This window comes from Rhincodon typus, chromosome 14 (genome assembly GCF_021869965.1).
Source record: "Rhincodon typus isolate 14 chromosome 14, sRhiTyp1.1, whole genome shotgun sequence".
NCBI lineage: Eukaryota > Metazoa > Chordata > Chondrichthyes > Orectolobiformes > Rhincodontidae > Rhincodon > Rhincodon typus.
In genome coordinates, this window is record NC_063345.1 from 12,314,719 (window position 1) to 12,339,045 (window position 24,327).

The 24,327-nt window shown below is 42.6% G+C and overlaps 1 protein-coding gene across 1 annotated transcript in view; it reads right to left on the reverse strand.

Moving 5' to 3' along the window:
* Positions 1-9,928: 9,928 nt before the first annotated feature.
* The window catches only part of LOC109926687 (melatonin receptor type 1C-like), a 131,327-nt gene continuing 116,928 nt past the window's right edge, over positions 9,929-24,327 (reverse strand). The window contains exons 2-3 of the mRNA XM_048605270.1: positions 10,115-10,891; positions 9,929-9,990 (exon numbers count right to left, since the gene is read on the reverse strand). Of these exons, the coding sequence (XP_048461227.1) occupies positions 9,929-9,990; positions 10,115-10,891 (839 nt within the window). The remainder of the gene's footprint in view (positions 9,991-10,114; positions 10,892-24,327) is intronic.

Here is a 24,327-nt window from a genome sequence, read left to right on the forward strand (position 1 = left end):
TACATAAGTACATCAGGGTCATAAAACAGAATGCAATATGTAGTAGCAGCACAGCTACAGAAAAGGTGCACAGAAATATCAACTCTAATATATGACGAGTCCATTCATAAGTCTGATAACAGCAGGGAAGAAATTCCTGAATCTGCTGGTACGCGTTTTCAAACTTTTGTATCTTCTGCCTGATGGAAGAGTATGGAAGAGAGTATAACCGAGGTGTGAGGGGTCTTTGATTGTTTTGACTGCTTTCCCGAGACAATGGGTAGTGTAGACAGAGTCAATGGAAGGAAGGCTGGCTGTCATGATGGACTGAGCTGCATTTACAACTCTCTGTAATTTCTTGTGGACTTGGGCAGAGCAGTTGCCATACCAAGCTGTGATGCATCGAGATAAGATGCTTTTCATGATGCATCTATAAAAATTGGTAAGAGTAATTGTGGACATGCCATATTTCCTTAGCCTTCTGAGGAAATAGAAGCATTAGTGTGCTTTCTTGACTGCAGTGTCAATGTGGATGGACCAAGACAGATTGTTGGTGATATTTACGCCTAGGAGCTTGAAGCTCTTGACCATCTCCTCCTCAGCACCATTGATACAGACAGGAGCATGTCCTCCACTCCGCTCCCTGAATTCAATGAACAGATGATTCATATTGCTGACATTGAGGGAGAGAATGTTGTCTTTACACCATGCCACTACGATGTATAACTCTTTCCTGTACTATGTCCCATCGTTGTTTGAGATCCAACCCATTACGGTGGTGTCATCAACAAATTTGTAAACCGAGTTAGAGTTGAATTTGACCACACAGTCATGAGTGTACAAGGAGTTTGGTAATGGGCTGAGTACACAGCCTTGTGGGGCCCCGGAGTTGGGCATTACTGTGGACGAGGTGTTGTCACCTATCCTTTCTAATTGCAGTCTGCCGGTCAGCAAGTCAAGGATCCAGTTGCAGAGGATGGAGCAAAGTCCTAGGTCTCAGAGTTTGGAGATGAGCTTTATTGGAAATATGGTGTTGAAGGTGGAGCTAATGTCAACAAATAGGTGCCCTTGTTATCCAGATGTTCCAGGGATGAGTGTAGGGCCAGGGATATTGCGTCTGCCATGGACCTATTGTGACAGCAGGTGAATTGTAGTGGATCAAGGTAATCTGAAAGGCTGGAGTTGATGTGTGTTGTTACTAACCTCTTGAAGTGTTTCATAACGATGGATTTCAGAGTCAACATGCGGTAGCCATTAAGGCACATTGCCTGAATTTTCTTGGGCACCGGGATGAACTGCTGCAGCCCATGTGCTGTAGGTTGACACACAATGGCATTTGGGAGGGAATTCCAGGATTTTGACCCAACAACACCAAAGGAATGCCAACATGTAGCTGGGAGTGGAACTTGCAGCTGGTGGTACTCCCATATATCTGCTGCCCATGTCCAATGCATAAACGTGGATAAATCCCTGGGACCTGATCTGGTGTGCCCAGAACTCTGTGGGGATCTAGGAAACTGATTGCTGATCCCTTTGCTGAGATATTTGTATCATCTATAGCCACAAGCGAGGGGCCGGAAGACTGGAGATTGGCTAATGTGGTGTCATTGTTTAAGAAAGATGGTAAGAAAAAGCCAGGGAACTATATACCGGTAATCTATAGACTGACAACAGTGGTAGACAAGTAGTTGGAGGTGATTCTGAGGGACAGGATTCACATATTTGGAGAAGCAAGGATTGGGGGCAGGCAACATGGCTTTAGGCGTGGGAAATCATGACTCATTAACTTAATTGAGTTTTTTGAAGAAATCACAAAGAGGATTGATGAAGGCAGAGTGGTGGACATTGCCTATATGGACTTCAGGAAGGCATTTGACAAGGTTCCACATGGTAGACTGGTTAACAAGATTAGATGGAATATAGGGAGAACTAACCATTTGGATACAAAATTGGCTCGAAGGTAGGAGACAGAGGGTGATGGAGTGTTGTTTTTCAGACTGAAGGTCTGTGACCAGCAGTGTGCCACAAGGATTGGTGCTGGGTCCACTGTTTTCTGTCATTGATATAAATGATTTGGAAGTGAACATAGGAGGTACAGTTAGTATGTTTGTAGATGACACCAAAATTGGAGGTGTAGTGGACAACCAAGAAGATTACCTCAGAGTACAATGGGACCGTAATCAAATTAGCCAATGGGCCAAGGAGAGGCAGACAAAGTTTAATCTAGATAAATGTGAGGTGATACATTTTGGTAGGGCAAATTAGGACAGAATTTATACACTTAATGGTAAGCTGCTGGGTGGTGTTGCCAAATAAACAGACCTTGGAGTACAGTTCATAGTTCTTTTAAAATGGAGTTACAGCTAGACATGGTACTGAAGAAAGCATTTGGCATGCTTGCCTTTTTTGGTCAGTGCATTGATTATGGGAGCTGGGATGTCATGTTTCAGCTATATAGGACATTGGTTAGGCCACTTGTGGAATACTGCATTCAATTCTGGTCTCCCTGCTATAGGAAAGATGCTGTGAAACTTGAAAGGTTTCAGAAAAGATTTGCAAGGATGCTGCCGGGATTCGAGGGTTTGAGTTACAGGGAGAGGCTGAATAGGCTGGGGCTATTCTCCCTGCAGTGTCAGAGGCTGAGGGGTGACCTTGAGAGGTTTATAAAATCATGAGGGGCAAGATCTTTACCCCAGGTTAGGGCAGTTCAAAACTAGAGGGCATAAATTTAAGGCAAGAGAGTAAAGATTTAAAAGGGGCCTAAGGGGCAACTTTTTCATGAAGAGAGTGGTGCATATTTGGAATGAACTGCCAGAGGAAGTGGTCAAGGCTGGTATAATTACAACGTGTAAAAGGCGCCTGGAAGGATATATGAATAGGAAGAGTTTAGAGGGATATGAGCCAATTGCTGGCAAATTGGACTGGATTTAATTTAGGATATCTGGTCAACATGGATGAGTTGGACCAAAGGGTCTGTTTCCCTACTGTGCATCTCTATGATTTTATGACTCTACGTCCTTCTGGATTGTAGTGGTCATTGGTTTTGAAAGAACTGTCTAAGGATATTTGATGAATTTCTGCAGTACACCTTGTAGATAGTACACACTGCTGGTACTGAGCATCGGCGGTGGAGGGAATGGATGCTTGTGACTGTGGTGCCAATCAAACAGGCTGCTTTGTCCTGGATGGTGTCAAGCTTCCTGTGTGTAGTTGGAACGGCACCCATTCAGGCAAGCGATTATCATCAGCAACTTTTAAAGTTGCATTCTCTGTGCTTACACCTGGAGCCAGCACTGAATCCTGGTGTAAATCACTTCCAATCTTTCTCTGTTCTGCGCAATCTGCCCATCCCTAATTGCCCAGAGTCAACCACATTGCTGTGGGTCTGAAGTCACATGTAGGCCAGACCAGGTAAGGATGGCAGATTTCCTTCCCTGAAGGACATTAGTGGACCGGATGGGTTTTTCCTCTCCCGACACTCAACAATGCGTTCATAATCATCATTACATTCTTAGTTCCAGATATTTTTATTGAATTCAAACTCCACCATCCGCTGTGGCAGGATTTGAACCTGGTCCCCAGATCATTATCTCGGTCCCCGGATTAACAGTCCAGTGACAATACCACGAGGCCACGGCCTCCCCTGAAGTTTTTAAAGGTGAAATGTAGTTTTGAAGGGAAAGAATGCCCATGCCATGTTTGAGCTCTTGAGTCTAAAGTTAATGGAATCAGTGTTGAGCAGGGAAGTTGTGACCATGATACATAACCTCCCTGTTTAACCAAGAGATTCATAACCTAGCCACCCATAAATACAGTATTGTTAGCGGATGGTGGGTTTCACCAATTAGAAGCTTCCTCCAACATGTCATAGAATTGCCATGGTGTGGCAACAGGCCATTCAGCCCAACAAGTCCACACTGACTCTCCAAAGAGTATCCCACCCAGACTCATCTTGCTACCCTGTCCCTGTAACCTTGCATTTCCTATGGGCAATCCACCTAAACTGTACATCTTTGGACTATGGGAGGAAACCAGAGCATGTGGAAGAAACTCACGCAGACATGGGGAGAATGTGCAAACTCCACACAGACTGTCAGCTGATGGTGGAACTGAACCCAGGTCCCTGGTGCTGTGAGGTAGCAGTGCTAACCACTGAGCCACTGTGCAGTGCCACCCTCCACTTCCGCTCCCTCCCAATCCCCGCCTTTGTGTATTTTATGCACATTGTGGATACTTAGAATTTTAATCATAATCACGTGGGAAACAGCAAAAAGAGAGAAGGAAGAAGAGAAGTTGACGTTTCAGATTGGGGACCTTCTTCACTATTGACAGAATCCCAGTCAATGAAATTAACTTCGAAAGCAATCCAGCCAGTGTGCATTTTTGTGTAAGCCTGAAATCTTTAGTTGGACTTGATTTGATGTATACAGGAGAGATGTTTCTTCATGTGAGAAAGTTCAAGCTAGGAAGCACAATTGAAGAGTGAGAAATCTCCCTTTTAATACTGAGAGGGGGAGAATAATATCTCCTAGAGTGATATTAGTCTGTGTAATTATCTCCCCTAGAAAACAGTAAAGACTGGACCATTGAATTTATTCAAGGCAGAGTTAATTAGATTGTTGACAGACATGGAAGTTAAGACTATGGGGAATAAACAAGAAACGGGGTTGTTGAGGCTACAACTATATCATCAGGATCTTACTGAGGGGCAAAGCAGGCTCGAAGGGCTGAATAGCCACTCCTGCTGTTTTGTCTTCTGTTCCTAACTTACCAAGAACACAGACATGAACTGGCATTAGACCTATTACTTTGCCTTTAGATTTTTATAAATTTGTAAGACAGGAAAAATGCTTGTCTTTTAAATATCTAAGACATGTAATGGTTGTAATGTTAAATCCTCCTCATAGACTTAGCTGAGCTGCCCTTGCAACTCTACACCTTCTGCATCACCATCTGCGTTACATTGCCAGTATGCACCTTTACATTAACTTGTCTGCTGCTGAAATCCTTAATAATGTCACTGTTACATATGACTGAATTTACTCTGTAATTTGAGCGGGAGAAGATAGAATCAGAGGTAATGGTATTACAGCTGAATAAAAGTGACTACAGAGGTTTGAGGGAGTTGCTGGGCAGAATTGACTGGAAGAGGAGCCAAGCAGCAAAGACAGTGGAACAGCAGTGGCAGGAGTTTCTGGGAGTAATTCAGGAGACACAGCAAAAATTCATCCCTAGGGAAAAGAAGGATGGTACAGGGAGGATGTGGCAACCATGGCTGACTAAGAAAGTCAGGGATAGCATAAAAGCAAAAGAGAAAGCATATAATGTGGTGAAGGGCAGTGGGAGACCAGAGGACTGGGAAGCTTACAACGACCAACAGAGAGCAACAAAAAAAGAAATAAGGAGGGAGAAGATTAAATATGAGGGTAAGCGAGCCAGTAATATAAATGAAGACTAAGAGTTTCTTTAGCTACATAAAGGGCAAAAGAGAACCAAAAGTGGACATTGGACCACTGGAAAATGATGGTGGAGAAATAGTAGTGGGGAACAAGGAAATGGCTGTGGAACTGAATAATTACTTCGCATCAGTCTTCACGGTGGAAGACACGAGTAATAACCAAAAATTCAAGAGAGTCAGGGGGCAGAGCTGAGTATGGTGGCCATCACCAAGGAAAAACTGCTAGTAAAACTGATTGGCCTGAAGATGGAAAAATCACCTGGACCAGATGGACTACACCCCAGAGTTCTAAAGGAGACAGCTGAAGAGATAGTGGAAGTGTTAGTGGTGATCTTTCAGGAATTGCTAGAGTCGCTAATGTGACACCCCTGTTTAAAAAGGGAGTAAGGCAAAAGATGGAAAATTACAGACCAATTAGCCTAACCTCAGTCGTGGGTAAGATTTTGGAGTCCATTGTAAAGGATGAGATTTCTGAATATTTGGAAATGTATAGTAAAATAGGGCAAAGTCAGCATGGTTTCATCAAGGGGAGGTCATGCCTGACAAATCAGTTAGAATTCTTTGAGGAAGTAACGAGCAGGGTAGATCAAGGAGAGCCAATGGATGTTATCTACCTGGACTTCAAGAAGGCCTTTGATATGGTGCCACACAGGAGGCTGCTGAGTAAGATAAGGGCGCATGGTGTTAGACGCATGGTGCTAGCATGGATAGAAGATTGGCTGTCTGGCAGAAAGCAGAGATTCAGGATACAAGGGTCTTTCTCAGGATGGCAGCTGGTGACAAGTGATGTTCCACAAAGGTCAGTGTTGGGACCACAACTTTTCACTTTATACATTAATGATCTCGATGAAGGAACTGTGGGCATTCTGGCTAAGTTTGCAGACTATACAAAGATAAGAGAAGGGACAGGTAGTATTGAGGAGGCGGGGAGGCTTCAGAAGGATTTGGACAGGTTAGGAGAGTGGGCAAAGAAGTGGCAGATGGAGTACAACGTTGGAAAGTGTGAGGTCATGCACTTTGGCAAGAAGAATAGAAGCATGGACTATTTTCTAAATGGGGAGAAAATTCAGAAGTCTGAAGTGCACAGAGACTTGGGGGTTCTAGTCCAGGATTCTCTCAAGGTAAACTTGCAGGTTGAGTCAGTAGTCAGGAAGGCAAATGCACTATTGGCATTTATTTTAAGAGGACTTGAATATAAAAGCAGGGATGTACTACTGAGGATTTATAAGGCTCTGGTCAGGCCACATTTGGAGTATTGTGTGCAGCTTTGGACCCCATATCTCCGGAAGGATGTACTGGACCTGGAGCGGGTTCAGAGGAGGTTCACGAGAATGGTCCCAGGAATGGAAAGCTTAACATATGAGGAATGTTTGAGGACTCTGGGACTATACTCATTGGAGTTTAGAAGGATGAGGGAGGAATCTAATTGAAACTTTCAGAATACTGAATGGCCTGGACAAAATGGATGTTGGGAAGATGCTTCCATTGGTAGGAGAGTCTAGGACCCAAGGACACAGCCTTAGGGTAAAGGGAAGACCTTTTAGAACGGAGATAAGGAGAAACTTCTTCAGCCAGAGAGTGGTGAATCTATGGAATTCACTGCCACAGAAGGCTGTGGAGGCCAGGTCATTGAGTACATTTAAGACTGAGATAGATAGGTCTTTGATTATCAAGGGGATCAAGGGTTACGGAGAGAAAGACGGAGAATGGGGTTGAGGAACTTATCAGCCATGATTGAATGGCGGAGCAGACTCGATGGGCCGAATGACCTAATTTCTGTTCCTATGTCTTATGGTCTTATGATCTCATAGCCATAAATTCACAGAGTCATACAGCATAGAAGAGGCCATTCTGCTCATTAAGCCTGTACCGACCTATTTACACTAATCCCACCTCCCAGCCTGGACTTTGACTATTGCAATGCCCTCCATGCTGACCTCCCACCTTGCACCCTTCATAAACGTGAGCTCGTTCAAAGCATTGCCAATCACATCCTACTCGCACCATTCCCTGGTCCCCCATCACCTTTGCATTCTCTGACCTGTGTGAGTTCTGATCTTGCAAGCAGGAAACATGACAATATGGATGTCCATGTTCCTCAGGAACTATTGCACACTGTACATTAAAGGAAGGAAATCTGGCTTCATCTGGTTGAATAGAAACATATAACATAGTTAAAAAGAACACAAACGTCCACTGTGAAGGACTGATGCAGTATCTAGCCCACCCATCCCTCAAAAACACACAAATTCCATGTGCATTACATTTGAATTCTCCCTCAAATAAACCCACTGCAGCACTTTAGCCAAGTAATTATCTTTATTTTGAACACTGTAGCGAACTTTGTGTATCAACAATGAAATTAAGCAAGAATAGACTTTTGCTCTTACTTATTCTCACACTATCGTAAAATAAAAGGTTTACTTACAGCAACACAGATTACAATTATTCTCCTTTATATTGGACTGCAGTAGAAAATTTTGGATGAATGGCAAGTTTGTTTGTCATTGCTAAATAACAATGCCCACTTGCACTTAAGGACTCCTCACATGCAAAACACATCTCGAAGCAATTTACAGAAAGCTAGAGCATTAAACCAAGGGAAAACAAAATGAACTTAGGCATAGGTCAAGGGACCAGGTGAGGCCAAGGGTTTTCATACATCTTAGCAGGAGAAGTTGGTGGCAAGACTGAGGCTTAAGGGGCTGATGAGTGAAGGGACAGCTGCAGGTGGTGTGGCTGGGTGCCAGTTGCAAATTGGTTTTGGAAGATTGCACAGCGGGTGCTGAGGTTGGGGGAGGAGTGCACACAGCTTGACAAAGTTACTCAGGTTACACAGGGCAAGGCCTTAAAAGGGGGCTGTAAATGAGAATGGAGAATTCCTTGCTGGAGCGCAGGGCAAATGCCATGAGAACGCCCCCCAGTGCTTTGGTACGCCAATTGCCTTGTAGCTTTGGAGACTGACAAGTGACGAAGTCTCTCTCGGCCCACTAAACAAACTGAGACTTCTGATCCTTTTTTTTATTCATTTATGGGATGAGGACTTCACTGGCCAGGCCAACATTTACTACCCATTCCTAATTGTCCAGACGACTATTTAAGAGTCAACCACATTGCTGTGCATCGGGGTTCACAAATAGGCCAAACTGGGTAAGGTTACAGATTTCCTTCCCTAAAGGACATTAGTGAACCAGATGGGCTTTCCTAACTATCAACAATGGATTCATAGTCATCATTGGACTCTTAATTCCAGATATTTTACTGAATTGAAATTCCACCATCTACCATGGCAGGATTTGAACCCAGGTCCCCTGACCATTAGCTGTGTCTGTATATTAATAGCCTAGCTGCAATACTACTGGGCCATTGCCTCCCCCTAACATATTGGTTTAGTATTTTAGCATCAGGAAAAAAAGCAATGGCCAGTGAGGGGAGGGAGTGAGGCTTATTAATGAGGAAGAAAGCATATTGTGATAACAGGTCAAATACTGCAAAGAAAAGTCATCTAGGAATCCAGGGATGCACATACCTTGCCAATTTCTTCTGCTTAGCTTGAAGTAGCAGCCAGGAAGGTGGTGGAGTGAGGATAAAATTTGGGCACACGTTGGCTTTGGTTTTATTAGCGCTGAGCCAGAGAAAACTCTGGTCAACTTAGGCCTTAGTTTTGGGCAGGCAAACGACTTTGGAATCAATGGCAGAGGATAGAAAGGACAACTGGATGTTACCACAGTGCGAGAGCTAAGCCCTTATTACCAAAGTTGTTGCTGAACGTTATCATGTAAAATGATTGAGATTCAAGAATGCACGTTGGTGGCAATGCACAAAAGGTAGGAGAAACAGCTGGGAGGAGACATAAGATCTGATTCCCCATCAGGATGCTCCCAAACGGTACAGCTGTCACAGAAAGCTTAATGGGAATCAATCCGTCTGCTATACCCGCCTTTTGGCATAAATAAAGCAAAAAATTCTAATTCGCTCAAAATCCTCTCCATTCATATCCAGTTCATTAAAACTATTCATTTTCATTTAAAATGATTAATCAATGGTTCATTTGTAATGATGAAATCAATTAGGTTGGGTCAAATTGTAAGTCACACAAAATTCACGCACTTAAACCTGGGCCAAAAGTATCTTGAACCTACACCTAGAGGAGAAAATCATATTGGTTCTGGTTTTGTAAGTGGTGCAATAGACTTGTAACAGAATGGTATACGCCAATGTTAGCTACATTTTTTACTCACAATTTCCATAAAGATGGGAAAAACTGATTTGCTATAAACATATTTCATTTTAACAAAAGTGTTTTAGTGAGTAATAGAGAATAAAGCTATTGTTTATGAAGAGCATTGACCAACCAGGTACATAGGTATATGTTTAGAATATCATATATAAAGTTGAACATCTCACAGCTTTTATTTTTAAATACAATTAAAAATTGAAACATCCAAGAGCATAGGCACGTAGTAAGCGACAAACGTAAATTATTCTGCTTTATGCATGGCCAGCAAAAGATAAATGGCACATTGACAATCTCTTAATATTACTGATGATACAATACAAAATAAGCAATAGAGTACATTCAAATGCTATCTTACAAGTCCACTTCTGCCACATTGTTGTTGGTTGCTGCTGGGGAGGGCTTACTTTTCATTGCTTCGGTTCCAAATTTTGATGAATCACTGAAGAAGAGTCTCGGAGACCACAGTGACATAAGGATTCTCTTGTATTCCCTTCTGAAGTTCTGATTGAGGACCCCATAGATGACTGCATTGAGGCAGCTATTGAAGTAAGCCATGAAATAGCTCATGATGAACAGCCATTCCGGGATTTTCGGAGCCACGGCCAGAGGATTAATGGCTACAGCCAAACCGATGAAGTTCAGAGGCCCCCAGCAAACGGCGAAGAGCACGAAGACCACAAACATGGTGAGGAAATTCCTCAAGTCACTGGGCTTCAACTTGGACTCATCAGGTTTCACCCGCCTTTTTACCTGGATGACCAAAATCCAGATCCTCAGATAGCAGTAGCTCACCACTCCAATGGGGACTAGAAAGTGAACAACCACCACCGCAATTGTATAATAGGAGCTCACTGTTTGGGCAAACGTGCAGGAATATACACGAGGATCATACTGCAGAGAGCCCACAAAGAAATTCGGTACAATTGCAACAACTGTTAAGACCCAGGTCAGGCACAGGTAGCAGGTCGTGTTCCTGTGGCTGTACAACTTATCGTACTTGAAACTGTGGCAGATGTAACAATATCTGTTGATGGCAATGGCTGTAATGTTGAACACTGATCCGATGACACTCAATCCCATCAGAAATCCACTAACCTGGCAGTGAATATCACCCAGCTTCCATCCATGTTGGAAAATGGCAAATAAGATCACAGGGTAAGGGTACACTGCCACAACCAGGTCAGCTACAGAAAGGCTGACGACAAAGATGTTACCTGCAAAGAGAAATGGACAATATGTAGGAGACATTTCAATCATTAGGTTCGTTTATCAATTAAAATGGTTGGTAATGTCAAACAAGGGTGAGTTGAAGAGAATAATTCAAGCAGACTTGGCAGATATCTAAAGGGTGAAAGGAACACACTATTGATAAGATGAAAGAATGTGAAAACATTTGGATCTTTCCAAGAACATAACTGAAGCAAAATTTCCAAAATTTTAACGTCAATCCTTTTACTGGAGTGAACCAGTGAAACTTTCCGGTCCTTATGCTGTTTCTCAGTAAATCACGTTGAGCAGGTTTCGATAGGTTCAGTCCTACTCTAACTGAGCACAAACACATTTTGATTAGCTACACCACACAGACTGGAGCTAACCAAGATGGTGCCTCACTAAAACCTTGCCGTCAGGTTAGCAATAAATACTGGCATTATTGATATTGTTCATAATCCTGAGAATGAAAATAGCCACTCACACAGAAGGTCATTAGAAGACTGGTGAAAGAAACACTGATATTTTAACTGAAGCATAAATAGAGCAGAACCTGAGTGACCTGGGCCATGGTGACATGTGTGACACATTTGGGTGAGAAACTGGCTGAGCCCATCGCAACATTGGGAGCAATTCACTCCATTTTTTATGTTTTGCACGACTGGGGGAGCTGGCTTCTCACTATGCAGCAACAAGTTAGCAATTAATGCCTTGCCAACAACGCAGCTTACCTCATTAACACTCATCTTCCTACCAAACTCACCAAACAAACCAGATCTTGAGAAATATAGAAAGCAGAGCGGGCACCTAGTGGATTGATCTTGTCACTTGTGCTGAATGACCTCCATGATGCCCACGATAAAACTGCAGCCCAGGGAGCGATCCAAAGGCACATTCTCTCCTTGGATATTAGCATGCAGCATCTGACAAGCCCTCACAACCATTCCAGCCCCTCATCACTACACTGGCAGTAAGCACTGAAGCACAGACATGCGTTGCAGGGCACACTTACCACCAGCACTGAACGGCGACAGCAAGGACTCTTTGCAATCAGGGTCAGGCACTAATGGGATTGGGCTGCATCTCACAGGTGCTCAGTTGCTCTCTTAGCACTTAACAACATGCCGGGAACATGCTTTTCTTGCCTTGCCTTGCTACTGAGTGCAGTCACCCGATGAGTAGTTTGTTTTCCTGATCAGCAGCTGTACAGCATTGTGTTGGACAATCACTGACAACGATATACCTTTCTGTACAGTGGGAGCTAAACATTAGGGCTGCTTCCAATCCATTTTCATCTACTAATGGTTCCTATGAACAAAGAACAAAAAACAGCAGAGTGCAGGAACAGGCCCTTCAGCCCACTAGGACAGTGCCAGCACATGACACCTTTCTAAAATAAAAACCATTTGCCTCTATATGGTTCATATTCATCAAATCTTTGCATATTCTGTCAAGGTGCTCTTAAATGTCGCTATTGTATCCGTCTCCACCACCTTCTCTGGCAGCGCATTCCAGGCATTTATCACCCTCTGTGGAAAGAAAAACAGCCTCTCACATCTCCTTTAAACTTAACCCCTTTTTTTCTTAAACCTATGTCCCCTAATAATTGACATTTCTACCCTGGAGAAAAGACTTTGACTATCCATTCTATCCATGCCTCTCATCATTTTGTAAACTTCTATCAGGTCACATTCATTGTTCAAGTGAAAATTATGATCAGGTTTTCTTTCTCCCTGGCTAACCATTACCTGTAACCTTTGTCTGCCTAACTGGACTCCATCTCCACCTATTGTGTACTTCTCCAGCCCTCACCCCTTGTCTTCAGAACGTATACCACCTTTTCCTAGCTACTATCAGGTCCGAAGAAGAGTTACTGGACTTGATATGTTAACTCTTCATGATTCTACAAGACCTGCTGAGTTTCTCCAGCATTCTCTGTCTTTGTTTTAAGTATTAGGGATGTTGGACAAGGACGGTGAAAGGTTTCAGCATGACCCAATGCTGTGTATATATATATACATTATTGTCCCTGCTTCACGATGGTGCAGTAGCCTATCAGAGCAGACGTCCACCAAAAGTAACCATTCTGATTTGATTCGATTTATTATTGTCACACGTACCAAGATATTTTTCACTCTATTGTTTCGCGCGCTGTCCAGATAAATCATACCTTACATAAGTACAATAGGGTAATAGAATAGAATGCAGAATCTAGTGTTCTAGCCACAGAGAATGTGCAGAAAAAGATCAACTTCAATGTATGAGAAGTCCATTCACAAGTCTGATAATCTGTTGGTACATTTTTTCAAACTTTTATATCTTCTGCCCGATGGAAGAGCTTGGAACAGAGTATAACCGGGGTGGCAGGGGTCTTTGATTATGTTGGCTGCTTTCCCAAGGCAGCAGAAAGTGTAAATGGAACTGCTGCCAGATGGTGTACCAATGCCTCTTGGACTGACACAGAGATTCACAACTACATGGTACATTGAAGAACAAACATTTATACATAAGCAGAGTTTTAGAACATAGAACATAGAACATATAACATAGAACAGTACAGCACAGTATAGACCCTTCGGCCCACGATGTTGTGCCGAACTTTCACCCGAAACCTAAGGTCTATCTAACCTCCACCCCTACCTTATACTATCATCCTTATGCCTATCTATTAGCTACTTAAATGCCCCTAATGAGGCCGACTCCACCACCCTCTCCGGCAATGCATTTCACACCCCTACCACTCTCTGAGTAAAGAACCTACCTCTGATGTCTCCCTGATATCTACCTCCTTTCACTTTAAAACTATGTCCCTTCATAAAAGCTACCTCCACCCTAGGAAAAAGTCTCTGGCTGTCCACTCTATCTATACCTCTGATCATTTTGTACATTATTATATGCAAGCTATTGTCTCCCATACCACCAAAGTGGCCTCAGTAAGATTTCCTCTTCCTCCCCCACCCATTGTATCACAGTGCGCTGCCTAGTTCCACAGCTGTGATAGAGGGAGTCCGGTCAGCGGGGGAGTCCATCAACCTAAACATCTGTGACTGGACGGACCAGACATCCTGAAGTCCATCTTGCCAGAGGCAATGTTGACCCTCCTCAGCTTGAACTCCCATGGTGGGAGTGCAGGCAGCTTGGAGGTGGAGTGCCTGGTCATCTTTGGAGTGTCCTGAGAGGAGGCTTTCGAAGAGTCTGCATGTTCCTTCTCCAGCTGGGTGCATCCAGACCCTGCTCTGTGCACTTTTGAGGAGGAGGCAACTGGACAGGTGTCAAAATTCCTGACTCACCTCCCAACCCACCGCTGGGTCGGTGGAGTGCAGGTTTGAAGACTTCTCCAATAGACCCTGAGGTTGCTGGGCCTGGACCTCCATGGCAACCACCAACATGCCCATACAGGTAGCCAGACAGTCACATGACTCACTGCAGAGCTGCAGCTTCTGGGCAATGAGGACCATTGCTTCCCAGATGACGACCCACCACTGCACCTCCTCCCTGTGTAAGTGTGGGGATGACATCCCTGATTGCTGAGACCACAGGGTCCTCTCCTGCCTGTGGCTGAGCAGATGCCTTGTCTTTGGCCCAGCAGCTCTTCAAGTGCCAGCTGCCAGGGCAGCATCTTCCTCAGCCAACTGCAGAGCTGTCACTCACCAGATTGTGTGCCCATGCTCTCTACACCTAAAGATTTCCACCTTTCCCCAGAAGCTTCAGTGTCTGAGCTGGTGGGGGATACGGAATGCAGACTTATTGATGCTTCCTCTGATGCACCAGTAGTATCATCCTCAGATCTCCAGGACGGCACTTCTGAGAGACTCAGGCATTTCTGTGCAGAGAGGCTGGTGCTACCTGTAAGACACAAGAGAGATGGTGTCATGGCCAGTGGTTGGCAATGGAGTGGATGAGACTGACAGCAACAGAAGCATGCAGCGTGGTACTTACTCAGAAGGATGGATGCGGGAGGTTCCCGCAGGAGTGGTCCTGGTCTTGTCCTGTGAGAGAAAGGATTGTCTCCAGGCAGAAGATCCAAATGTCATGCATTCCCTCCTCCTAGCTATCCAGCCACATCCTGCCTTATCCTGTAATGACAGAAAGTGGGTGGGGAATGAGTGAGGTTACAGCAGGGGCATGGCTATTAGTGCTGGTGTATTTGGAAGGAAGGTGGTAAGCTGGGGAGATGGCCAGAGAGCATACAGGGTTAGTGTTGTGCGGGTTTCGGGGGAAATGTGACCACGTGAGGCAAGATGTTGAAAGGGAGATTGAAAGAGCGTGAGCCTTGCTGGGAGGTGGGGACACTGGCCGATTTAAAGTGAGTGTGAGGTAGCAGAGAGGAGAGTATGGCACTTACCCTGGCAGAGCGACAAAGCTCATTGATCTTCTTTGTGCATTGTTGGCCATCCCCCCACACCCAGAGACAGCACCAACCCAGGCGGCAACCTCAGACCAGACTGGCAGTGTCTCATGGCGCAGTGTCCACTGTCTGTCCTCCAGGGGAAGAGAACTTCTGTCCACGCACTGCCACATCACCAGGACCCTGTTAAAGAAACCCAGAGCCATCTTTCCTTTCGCCACCATGTTCTGACTTTGTCCAGCTGCAGAATGCCACTGTCCATCCAGGGGCAGAGTGGCCTTTCAAGGAGGGCAGGGACATTGGGATGCCAGCCTTTCAATGTATATCCATTGAGTGACAAGTTGCTATGGGAACGATGAATGGTAAAATGAGACAGAACCTGGATATGATACCTACCCCGTCCCACAATGGTGTAAGTAACTCAATGAGTTTGGTCAAATAAAGGTGAGGAAACTCATTTGGCCTCATGGTGAAAAACTCTACAAAAAAGACCAACAAACAATGCAACATGGACTAAGCCAAAACAAAAAACATAGGATTCGGCTTATGGTGTTTTTGGAGGAGGATTTTAAAGTGTATTCCTGGGCAGCAAAGAGCAATTTACATTGTAACTAACGTGAAATACTTGGAGCTGACACGCACTCATCAGATCAACTGCTATCCAGTAAATAATAAATTGGAAAACGTCATATTCTCATGATTAAAATCTTTTACCAGAAATATCTAGTGGTGATTCTTAAGTCTTTTCAACACTGCAGTTCAGTGTGCCCAACCACAATTTATAACCCATTTGTGGTCATGTAATAGAGATATAGATGTAAGCGTCAATTGATATCAAGTATATTTAATCTGCAGTTATAAGAGAAAGAAGCTGTATTGAAATTATTGTAATTAGATTTCTCAGATGTCCCAGCTTTCTCCATACAATGAGTTGCTTTATATTCAGTCCAGTCGGTACACAAATTTTATACAGTCACTTTTGTACTCCCATTGCCATGATCTGACTCTGGTATATCTCAAAAATGGCTTCAAAGAAAAAAGATTTGCATTTACATAGCACTTTTTATTATATCAGGATATCAGAACGCACTTTGCAACCTGTGAATAGTTTCAAAGGGAAGTCACAATTACAAGAAGGAAACACTACCCTCAATTTATACACGTACAGAGGAAGGAGGAGAGAGAGACACGCACTTGGTATACCAACTCAACTGGACTTAAAGCAGCTCATTTTATGGAGAAAACTGGGACATTTCTCAGAAATCTAATAACAAGATATTTCAATACAGCTTCTCTTTCTTTTATAACTGCAAATAAAATATACTTGATATCAATTAATGCTTATGGCTGTATCTCTACTACACAACCACAAATGGGTTATAAAGTGTAGTTGAATACACAGTACTGTAGCGTTGAAAAGACTTAAGGAGCACCACTAGATATTTCTGGTGACAGATTTCGATCACGAGATCATGGCATTTTTCAATTCTTATTTACTGGATAGCACTTGATCGGATGAAGGGTGTCAGCTCCAATTATTTCACAGTTGTGGTACCACAAACAGCAACATAATAATGACCAGACCACCTACTTTACATTGTGTGATAACTGCTTACTAGAAATTTATTTGCAGTGGCACAAAGGAGAAATTCTCCGCTCTCCAAGTAGGAGTAAGTAGTTATGGCCTAAGTTTAATGTTTAATTCAAAAGATCGGATCACTGACTGTGTGCCATTCAATCAGTACTGCACCAGCTTTGTTGATATGCTGAAACCTTTGGAATGGGACTGAGCTGCTGAATTTCATATTCACAGGTGAGAAAGTGAATGATAGCTCATATTACAGAGCAGTATCAGGTTTCAACTTCCCTCTGATTTTCAGTTAACAGTACAGTTCCTGTCCCGTGAGTTTTCAGATTGTCAGGAAACAGGTGACTGGACAGTTCTGTTTTATTGAAACATTTCCAGTTTGAAAGAACCTGTGAAAGATTGAAAGAACTCACGATGATTTACCCAATGATGAAGAGAATGGTTGAAAATATGTGAGTAAACATTTACTTTCCAGCTAATAGACTGTATTAAATTCAAGAATAGTTTACAGATTAATCATTTTTTCTTGTTGTGATACAGACATCAAATTCTTCCAACCTATCCATCATTTCCTGAAGAAAATCTCAGATGCATCAAGCACCATCTTCCTCTTTGAAGTAAATTTTGACCACTTCTACTTATTTCTCAACATCTAGATATTTAGTAATTACATTTTGAACAAATTGTTGCAGTTAATCTACTACTTGGACCACGCGAGGACTCACGTAATCAGATTAATTTCCCACTTTTTCAAATATAAAGACCACATCTTTTTGTTTTTGTGTTTTTTTTCAAAACTGTGGACTGAATTGAGAAAGAACTGTTTTGAACCAAGGATTTACAAGGGTGGCTGCATGTTTTGAAAGTAAGGCATTTGATACTTTTATTGAACTCTGTGTCACTGTGGGTTCCAATAATGTAGAAAATGGGTAAACATAGGAAGGATGCTCCTGCAGGCACAGGATTGCAGAAGCAGGGGTCAGAATCCAAGGTAACCATTTAAGACTGGAGATTAGGAGAAATTTCTTTGCTCAGAGAGCAGCGAGTCTGTGGAATTCACTACTGCAGAAAGCAGTCAAAGCCAAAACTTTGTATGATTTCAAGAAGGATGTGGATATAGCTACTTGGGGCTAAAGGAATGAAAGGATATGCAGGAAAAGCAGGAACAGCAAAGCAGGCTCGAATGCCCTAGTCCTGCTCTTAGTTTCTGTTTCTATATACCTGCTTCGTCTTTCCTGTCAGCAATTGTCACCAACCAGTTTCTCCTTGACAAGTAGGAGAGTGGAAAACCACATTTCAAGGAGGTGAGAGTGATGTAGTAATGGGGATGTTCATGCAAGCTGATGAATACAAACAGGCCTTTCACCACTCTCTAGCAAGCATCACATCTCACTGTTCAACACTTGGTTGCAAAATGGGATTTTCTGCTCTTGACAGCGAGGAGCTCCTCACTGGCAAATCAACTGAATCTCCCAGTTCTCTTGTCAATATCCATGTTCTTTAACACCTGGGAAGATTGCATCCTGGTTGTCCTGATACATGACTCATAAAAAGCCAACATGCAGGTACAGCAAGTGTTGAGGAACACAAGTGAAATATTGCCATGTATTGCAAGGAGAATGAAATTTTGTTTCAGCTGTCTAGAGCTTTGGTAAGACCACAATAGTATCGTGTATACTTTTGGTCTTCGTATATAATGAAGGTGATAACTGCATTGGAAGCATTGCAGAGAAGATACACTTAACTAATTCAAAGAATGAGTGTCTTGACAACAGCTCCTCATTTTTTTTTCAGTAGTACTCAGTTAGTTCTAGATTCCACACAGGCAAAACATCCTCTGCCATGCATCTTATCCAGTCCCCTCAGTCTCATTTTTCAATAAAATCAGCTCACCTTCTAAATTCCAAAGGCTACAAGTCCAGACTGTCCTCATAATGGTAACACCTTCATCGAGGAATCAACTTACTGAACCTTCTCTGAACTGCCTCTGATGCAATTATAACCTTTCCTAAATAGGAAGAGCCGCGGACAGGACATGATTGTATTATGAGCAGTTCAGAGAAAGTTCACCTTCAGTTCAGTTGGTAGCCATCTCGCCTCTGAATCAGAAATTGCAGGCTTATATTCCACTCCACAGATCTGAGCATGCAAGTTGGGATGGCATTCCCAATTTACTACGTGGGACTGTGGCACTGGTCTGATGACATACCATCTTTTGGATGAGAAATTAAACCAAGGACTCATCTGCGCTTTCAGCTCGATGTACAAGATTCTACAGCAGTAGTCAATGAAGACAGGACTTCTTGCTGGTGTGCTGGCCAAAACCTGTCTCTCAGACATCATAAATAAAACAGATTATCAGGTTTCTGTATGTGGGAACTTGCAATGCCAAGATTGGCTATCACTGCTGCCCATACTACAAATCATCAATTTTTCCCCAAAACCTAGGAAATATTTTCCACTTGTTGAACAATAATTTGCCGTGCGGCAAAATACTCACCAATCTAAAAGGCATTTGGGACAACCTTCAGATGAGAATGACAATCTGAAAATTTAGATTCACCGTCTCTATCTATCTTTCATTATGAAATTGCAATGTGGAAATTTTCAAACAAGGTGGCATGGCTCCATTGTATTTCTCGCTGTCATCATGCCTCTGGTGGCTTGCTCATACATTGGGCAGATGGTTGAACATCAAGACAAAGGCATGAAATTGTACATGTAGAAGAACAAATCAGTCACTGTGGTCAAGAGCGACCAGTCTAACATCTCCAGTTAAATACTATCACCTGAATTGCATGTTAGATCTGATGCTATTGTCACGATTCTGTTCAGAACCATTATGGTTTGAAGAAGAAATATGAACACCCAGCAATTAAAGGACATAGCTGCACCACAAGATTTCACAAATTTAAAGAAAACAAATGCCATTATTACAAACAGAAAGTAAATAAAGCAAACATCACTGTATCTTGCTTACGAAGACTTGTGTTGTAAACATAAATTCTGCTTTTTATTTTCTCGCCAAGAGTTCTCATATCTCATGAGATCGTGAAGATTCATTCACTTCTTGTAGGATCAACCCCAGAAGTATGCCACACCCTCCAGGATTTATTTTGGTTTTCCTCCCTATTCTAGCCATTCTTTGAGGTGCAAACTACATGAGGTTCTTCCCATTAGCTTTGGGATAATTGTTTCAAATTTCTTTAAAGACTTCATAACTGTGGACTCCTCAGCTATTTATTCTGGCTTTGGACCTAAAGTGTTCTTTTCAAGTCTGTGCCCAGAGCTTTGGACAGCTTTTTGCAAACTATCAAGTCAACCTGATTGCTGGTTCTCACAAAACATCTGCCAAGATGGCGGCAGAGTTGGACACTCCAATCGGTGGTCCTCTGCTTGCCAGTCCCTTTCCCTTTTTTCTTATTTTCTCCTCTTTGTAGCTTTTCTTTTCCTACCAACCACCAACCACTCCCTCCCCCTTCCCACCTCCCCCCCCCCAACTCTACCCTGCGGCTAGAGTTGGGGAGCGGAGCGAGTACAGGCCGAGTCTTGCAGCAAAGTGAGCCAGGCCAATTCCCGAACAAATGGTCCGGGAGCAGCAGCTGAGTGAGTCCTGGATGGAGGCCAGCACGTGAAGGCAGCATGGCCCCCTGCTCTGGGGCTGGCGAGCACAGACTAGAACTTAAGTATCACTTATTATCATTCTGGACTTTTTCAACCATCACACCAGTCCCATCCCATGCCAGTCTATTTTTTTTTAACTTTGTAACTACACTTTAAAGTATATGTACCTAGGTCCTCTGTACCTAACATGGTGCCAAAAGGCAACATTACAAACTTTTCACAGCATTCATTTTAGTGCATATGACAATAAAGGCTATTCTATTCTTCAACCAGTAGCAAGCCAAAGAAAAATATCTGGCTACGTTTACCCCATGAAATGCAAACTGAACTGCCTCTTAAATGTTTTAAAATAAGTCGCTTTCTTCTCTGTCCTTTGCACGTTTGAGTATTTTTTCATTTCTGTTTCTGACTGAAGCATTTTCAGTTCTGTATTTCTATTTCGAACTGCTTTCTTTCTAACAGATTCCCAGCCACACACTTTGTGTTGAACACTGCCCCAGTTTTTACCTTTAACTTCAAAATTTCCTTTTAAATCTCTTAAACTAACCTTGGTTAATTGTTGCAAATCAGCGATAAAATCTTGTCTCTCCAAAAGCATATTCGCAATTGACAATGAAATTTTGCTGCCCTTTAAATGCAATAAAATTCACTGCGAATTTTTTTTAGCTTGAATCTTAGATAATTTCCCAGTGTATCTATATCAGCCTGTGAATTCAACTTCCTATAAAAAGTGAGGACTTTTTGTAGTTAAAATTCTAGAATATATAAAAAAAAGATGAGTTTCTCTAGAAGTTGTGAAAGGAGAGTTAAAGTGAAAATTGATTCTATAGAAAGTGAGTGTGGAGAAGTAATAATGGAAGATAAAGAAATGGTAGGTGAATTAAACAGGTATTTTGCATCATTCTTCACTGTAGAAGGTACAAAAACATCACAAAGCTAACTGTTAATCAGGAAATGGAAGGGAGGGAGGACATTAAGAAGCTTAGAACAATGAGGGTAATAGCACTGAACAAGTTGTTGGAGCTACGGGCTGACAAGCGCCAAGACCCTGATCCTGGGATCTTTAATGAAATAGCTGGTGTACATAAGAATATAAGAACTAGGAACAAGCTCAGGCAATTCAGTCCCTTGAGCCTGCACCACCAGTTCCCTGCACCCCCCACCCCCCACCATTTATTACAATCGTGTCCAATCTCATCTCGGCCTCAACTCCACTTTCCTGTCTGCTCCCCATAGCCCTTCAATCCATTACTAATTAAAAAACTGTCCATCTCCTCCTTAAATTTATTCAGTGTCCTGGCATCCACTATGCTTTGGGCGGTGAATTCTGCAGATTCATGACCTTTAGAGAGAAGTAATCCCTCCTCATCTGTTTTAAATCTGCCACCCCTGAGCCTAAAACAATGGCCTCTCATTCTAGATAGCCTCACATGAGGCAACTTCTTCTCTACGTCTCCTTTGTCAATCCCCTTTCATATCTTATATACATCAGTCGGATCTTCCCTCATCCTATAATCTTTAGCAAGTATAGGTCCTAACTGCTCAATTTCTCCTCTTGAGAGAAATGTTTTATCTCTGGAAAGGTAGTCAATACAATGGTTTTAGCTGTCTAAAATTCTTCATATTTGGGAAAGTTCCATGAAATTGGATAAAATGAAATTTACTTCCTTTTTCCACAGAGAAGGGAGGCAGAAAGCAGGAAACTACATGCCAATTTGCTTAACATTGGTCATTGGGAAAATGGTGGAAGTTCTTATCGGACAAAATTTAGCAAAGCAATGAGTAAAGATTAGGTAATCAGACAGAGTCAACATGGTTTTGTGAAAGGAAACTTATGTTTAATTAATGTATTCAGCCTCTGAGAGAGTAACATGTGCTATGGATAAAGGGGAACCAGTGGATTTACATACTTAGAGTTCCAAAATGCATTTGATAAGGTGCCACACCAAATGCTTCTTAATTTTTAATATGAAATTCCTTGAATCTGCTCTACATCTCAATACATCTATGGCTTGATTTTAGTTAAGACACTGTGATTTCCTTTCTAATCAATCTGTTGTTTTATATAATCATTAATTTCCATTTTCTTTCCAATCATATTCGAGAAAAACCTACCCAGCCTCCTTGTCCAGGAAACAAGCCATTCAGCCCAATGTATCAATGTTAATGCATTACAGCAGCAAATCATTTTAATCACATTAACCCTCCCTTTTACCGAAAGCCTTTGCTGTCTTTTCTTTCATCTACTTGGCCAATCTAAGCTAGAATGCGTGCCTCATTTTTATCTCAGCCACAAACCCTGAGCGTAAACTCCACAGCCTCATATCACAATTTGTAAGGAAGTGTTTCCTGACCCCCTATTCTAAACTCTTACTTTTAATGGTGTATCTATGGCCACTTATCTAGACCCTGGAAAGACTCATTTGCAGAGAAAGAAAGTAAGTTAAATGTTATAGAGGAACGGGTTAGTGAGAAGGTGACAATCTCCTGTGAAGAGAGGGTCTATTAAAGAAGGAGACACTACAAAGTAGGAGAGAATTTTGGGAAAATGTGGCACCCTATTGTGTGAGAAGAGGTGGATTGGCCAAGCTAAATTGCCTGTAGTGTTCAGGGATGTACTGGCTAGATGGATTAGCCATGGGAAATGCAAGGTTATGGGGATGGGTTGGTTGGAGGGGTGGTGGATCAGTGTTGGATGCTCTTTGGAAGGTTGGTGTGGACTCAATGGGCTGAAAGGCCTGCTTCCATGCTGCAGGGATTCTATAACTGAAGACAGACTGGGTGCAGTGAAGGTGGCATTAAAGCAAAAATGTGACAAGTTGGGAGGATGCTGAAAACGTGTAATAGTCATAGGAATGGAGGGGTATATTAAAGGGAAAACGGACAATCTCTTCAGACAGAATGATCTGGCCCCAAGAGTGAAAATTTTGTTACTTTCACTGTGGTGAGGTTAAGGAGCCGGTCAATGGCCCACCTCTATCACATGTTGCAGCACCAACACTTGTGGCTTGTGATTGGGATAGAAAGCTGCCACTAGTCTTTCTTTCTAATGTTTTAAAATAAACCAAATGGACAACAACATAAAATGAAGGCTCACAGCCCCTTTGGGGCACTGTTATAACAAAAGTCAAAATTATAAAAGAAATCTTACAAATGTTATAAATTAAAATATTGCTTTGGCATGTGTTGAAGTCCCCCAGGTCACGTGGTACCCACTGATCACAGAAACATACTGGCAGATCCCTCTTCAAGGTCACCCTGGTGTGACATATCCATGAAAGAAAGGAAGGCACATAGGCCTATCTAACTCGCAAAAGTGGAGAATAAAGTATCATTGAGTCTTAAAAGAAGATGCACTTATTGTACACAACAAGACGTAGTCATGATTGCAAAAGGGTCAAGACACATCAACTAGATACAAATTAAAACAAAACAGAGCAAGAGATGACACATTTGTCTTTTTCTGGGCCTCATGCTACAGTACCTCCTCTCTACATAAAGACTGATTGGTAATATCAGATAAGGTGAAGCCTATTGCAATGTCCAAGATTAACCCTTTCAGACCCATTACCTAATACAACAGCCTCCACACTGATTAAATTCATGGTGAGAAGGCATTGCTATTCCATAATCAACTAGGCCTTATCCCACCTCTGCTGGCTCTCCGGTCTAGCAGAAGTTACTGGCCATGAAGTGTACAATGTCTGACTTTATAGAGATTAGTTTGACAGTAAAGGAGTTTGTACTGAAGGGAAAGGTCAGAAAAATTTGTTGTGCTACGTTAAATGTTTGAATATTGTTCCTGGTTTCCACAGAGATCCCACAGAGGCCCTGACTAATGGTACATTGGGTGTACTTGCCAGAACAAGTTTTTACAGCAA